The sequence below is a fragment of the Aplysia californica genome, unplaced genomic scaffold, assembly GCF_000002075.1.
Source record: "Aplysia californica isolate F4 #8 unplaced genomic scaffold, AplCal3.0 scaffold01236, whole genome shotgun sequence".
Taxonomy (NCBI): Eukaryota; Metazoa; Mollusca; class Gastropoda; order Aplysiida; family Aplysiidae; genus Aplysia; species Aplysia californica.
Window position 1 is genome coordinate 7057 of NW_004798506.1, and position 3802 is coordinate 10858.

General features: G+C 39.1%; 1 protein-coding gene across 1 annotated transcript in view; it reads left to right on the top strand.

The window, feature by feature from the left end:
* The first annotated feature begins 56 nt into the window (after positions 1-56).
* Positions 57-3802, top strand: part of LOC118478927 (variant surface antigen B-like) — an 8298-nt gene continuing 4552 nt past the window's right edge. The window contains exon 1 of the mRNA XM_035973444.1: positions 57-207. Coding sequence (XP_035829337.1) covers positions 57-207 — 151 coding nt within the window. The remainder of the gene's footprint in view (positions 208-3802) is intronic.

Here is a 3802-nt window from a genome sequence, read left to right on the forward strand (position 1 = left end):
AATAAAACGTTGAAGATTTTTTTTTTATTCGTCTGGCTGCCGGAGTATGAAAAACGATGAATTGGTTAAAGGAACACGGTGAAGACCCTCTTTACAGACAGAACAATCCAGACCAGGATGAACAACGTAACGCCATACAAAGCTGTGCTGGAGGTGGGCCTACCCCACTGAGCTGCCCACTCTTCTTAGACTTTATCAACGACCTGGGTGAGATACTGAAAAGGGAGAAGGTCCAATATGCTGACGACCTGTCATTTGGCACTCTGGGGAACAGGCCGGCATCAGTTCAAGGCTGATGATAAATGAAGATCTAAACTGGTTTGACAGCTGATGGGTCAGCCTTTACTGGAACTATTAATGCAGGATTTATGGTAAGAACAGAACACCTTAATGCAGACCTATGCCGTCGACCTGACTTTACAGTGGATACCTGGCGACAGCAATATCCCAGGAAATGACTGAACAGACACCCTTGCCGAGAAGGAAGCATTACAAACACAACCACAAAACCCAGTATCACAACACACTGTAAAGATCAGTATTAAAATCCAACAATAGGAAACAGCGGATGAACGAATGGGCAATGGGCAAAACTGAAAGAACTGCCTTTATACACATGACTGCTCCTAACTCGAAAGATACACTAAATTCCCTGAGTAGAAGAGAACAAGTCACTATCTTTCGCCTACGAAAACAACACATCCCATTGAATTCCTACCCGAACAGAAACCGTACCCTACCTGCCTGCCCGCTGTGTGACTGCCAGGATGAAACGGTCGCCATAAATCTGCTATCGACAGGCAGAAGTGCCAGAATTCAGACGGCCTCTGGGTCGGAAAAGTTAAGTGACGTAAAATTAAAGTAGAAGTAATGCGATACCTATTGATATAATCAATTTCTAAATGTGTATCTTTAATAAGTGTAAAGTAGGTCAGTCTCTTTTGTAGGTGAGTGTGGGAAACAGTGGCACACGTCAGTGTATAGGCTAATGATTATATTATTCCAGCCATCATTTTAGATGTGGCAGCTAAGTGGGTGATTTGTTTACTTGCAACACTGTCAGATTATCTAAGTGACGTGACCTCCAAATTCAACGTCCACCTCCGATAGGACCGAGCTACATGTAAACATTCGTGTAAAGTAAGAGCCTTTCCCAAGGACACAATGTAACGTCGGACTGAGCAGAACCTCCTACTCCCGAAAGTGCAATCTCACGATGACGAGTTCTGGGTCTTACCAGAAGACTTTCAACACCACGACAGAGGCAATGTCAGCTTTGTTGCTGTTGTCACGAATACATAATTGTTGTAGTTATTGATGGGATTTTACACCACGCATTACCCTTTTACATGTATTGAATGATGACAGCATATTATTATCGTGACTTAGCTTATCGAAGAAGGTATCCACAATAAACTGTCCTGTTACCTGCACAAAAGACAGAGGGAGGGAAGAGAGTAAACAACATTTGAAGTGGAAAATAAGTAAATAAAATTAGTTACAATAATACAGTCATTTTTGTCATTGCAATGAAAGCTCGGAGAAAAAAAATCTATAATTTCGAATCAAGTGAAAGAAGGCCGGTTCGCATTTCACCAAAGCACGATCTTTGTCGACAGCGGGCTCCCGTGAATATCATGAAAGCGAAACATGAATGAGAGCACTTGTGGCGCAATACAAAGAGGTGACAACCTGTGACCTTCTTTTCTCTTTGCTTTTGATACACTTGTTGAGTAAGATGTCTAAAGAGGTATTGCACGTTCAGTTAAAACAGACAGTTGTTCGTCCTACTTTTGATAAGAAAATATTACATGATGCAATCTCCGTTAAAAAATACTTCTTTCTCTGTAATCTTCCAAATCCAGCAAGAAAAAGAATAGAAGAGTCATCTACGAGTTATTTTGTTAATTTTGATGTGGAGCTTCCGATTTGTTATTATTATTACGATGACACGTACGTTTCAATAAGATTATAAACCAGAATGTAATTTCCCAAAGAAAACAGACTGTCCAGCGATCAGACAGTTTGCAACGCCTGCGGCCCGCCGATAACAAAAATGTTGTTAATAAACTTAGATCTATTAAAAGACTAAATCTTATCGTAAGAATACTAATCGTGTAAATTTGCCGTTCCCAGGGGCACAACGTCACACTCAGCTCTATTCGTAACCAGCGTATCAAAATTAAGAAACTGACTAGCGAGTGGCTCTTTTTGTTGTTGGATTTTGAACATCACAAGAAACTTTCTTTTACCAAGATTGCATCATGTACCGCAATATTTTCTTATCACAAAAAGGACGGACAACTGTCAATTTTAACTGAAGGTGTAATACTCCCTTAACAGCCTTCGCTGGTGTCAACGTCCTCGAAAGTACTATGGCATTGAATACTTGGAGATTTCATTCAGAGTTTAAGCCCGTTGATCCATACCATGCAAAGCGTGCACATTTTACAGAGGAGGCTTCCGTGAAACAGAATTAATTAATAATAAACGACACACACATCTGTGACTTTTTAAGCACGCCAGATGTTGATAAACAAAGGAGATAGGATTGCGAATCACCAACGAAGCTCTCAATATTAAAGTAAATGTGTTTTCTCATGTTTGATGGGGAACTGTTGAGATCTCAAGGAAAATTGTTGAGCAATGCAGGGAAACAAAAATATAAACTGATCAAATTAAGGCTTTTAAAAGTAGACTGAAAGTGAAAGGAATTCTAAAGCAGTCCTGCAGTACACGGGATGGGGGGGGGGGATAGAATATATAATACTATTGTCAATTGTCATTATAAGCTTGGTTACCCTAGTTTGTTAACCTTCTGAATCTGTACGCATTTTGAACTTGGCATACCCTCATGTATGTTGGATTACGATTTTTTTTAAAGTATAAAATCTTCTTGACTCGTGTCTGCAAACGAAAGTCATAACTATCCTATCATGATGGCTTAACCATTTTTTGGGGGCACTTTCTTAGAGGGACTTTGCTTGTTCCTAACATGATTTGCTCTCTTAAAAATACATTCAGTGAATTATTTAGTAGGGTTTTCACTTGATTGATTTAAGAGAGATATTCTGCAGGGACTGTTCAGAGGTAAGAGCTAGATCTACTATGATTTTTTTCTCTTTTTTAAAAGTAGTCTATACTGCTCTTGTTTTCACTCGCCCCCTTCATAATATGTGAACGAGCTCAATTCTTTAAAATACAGGTCCGCATGTTAAAAAAAAAAAATTAAAGCCTGGACCATTTTGAAAAGTCAGTCCGCACGTGTGTGTGTGAAGAGAGGACCCTTTGACTGAATAAACCAATATAGAGCCTAAAAGTACACATAATTTACATAATACTCTCGAGGCTCCAAGGAAAGTGCAAATATTCCCAGCGGAAAGGTTTGGGCTGCTTTATCATTTATGTCTCGCCAAGAATTAAATTTTGTTCTTGCCTAACATTTTTTTCTTCTTCCAAGCTTCCTCGTACTTTATGGGTCTTGATATGACAAAACAGTGAACTCCGCGAACGGTAAGATTAGAAGCCGCACTATAAAAACAAGTTGTCTGTCCCACAAACCCACCGTTGAGATTCCATTAACTTAATGATAAAGAAAAGAAAGCAAAAGAACAGGAAAAAGGATAAAAAGAAAAAGAAATAGATACAGTTTATCACTTCCGGCTTGATCTTCCTCCCTTGAAGAAATTTTTGGTACAGTGTCTAAATTATCACGTTGAAATGAATTCATAGAATGTATATATATATAAATATATTTACATACGTGTGTGTGTGTGTGTGTGTGTGTGTGTGTGTGTGTGTG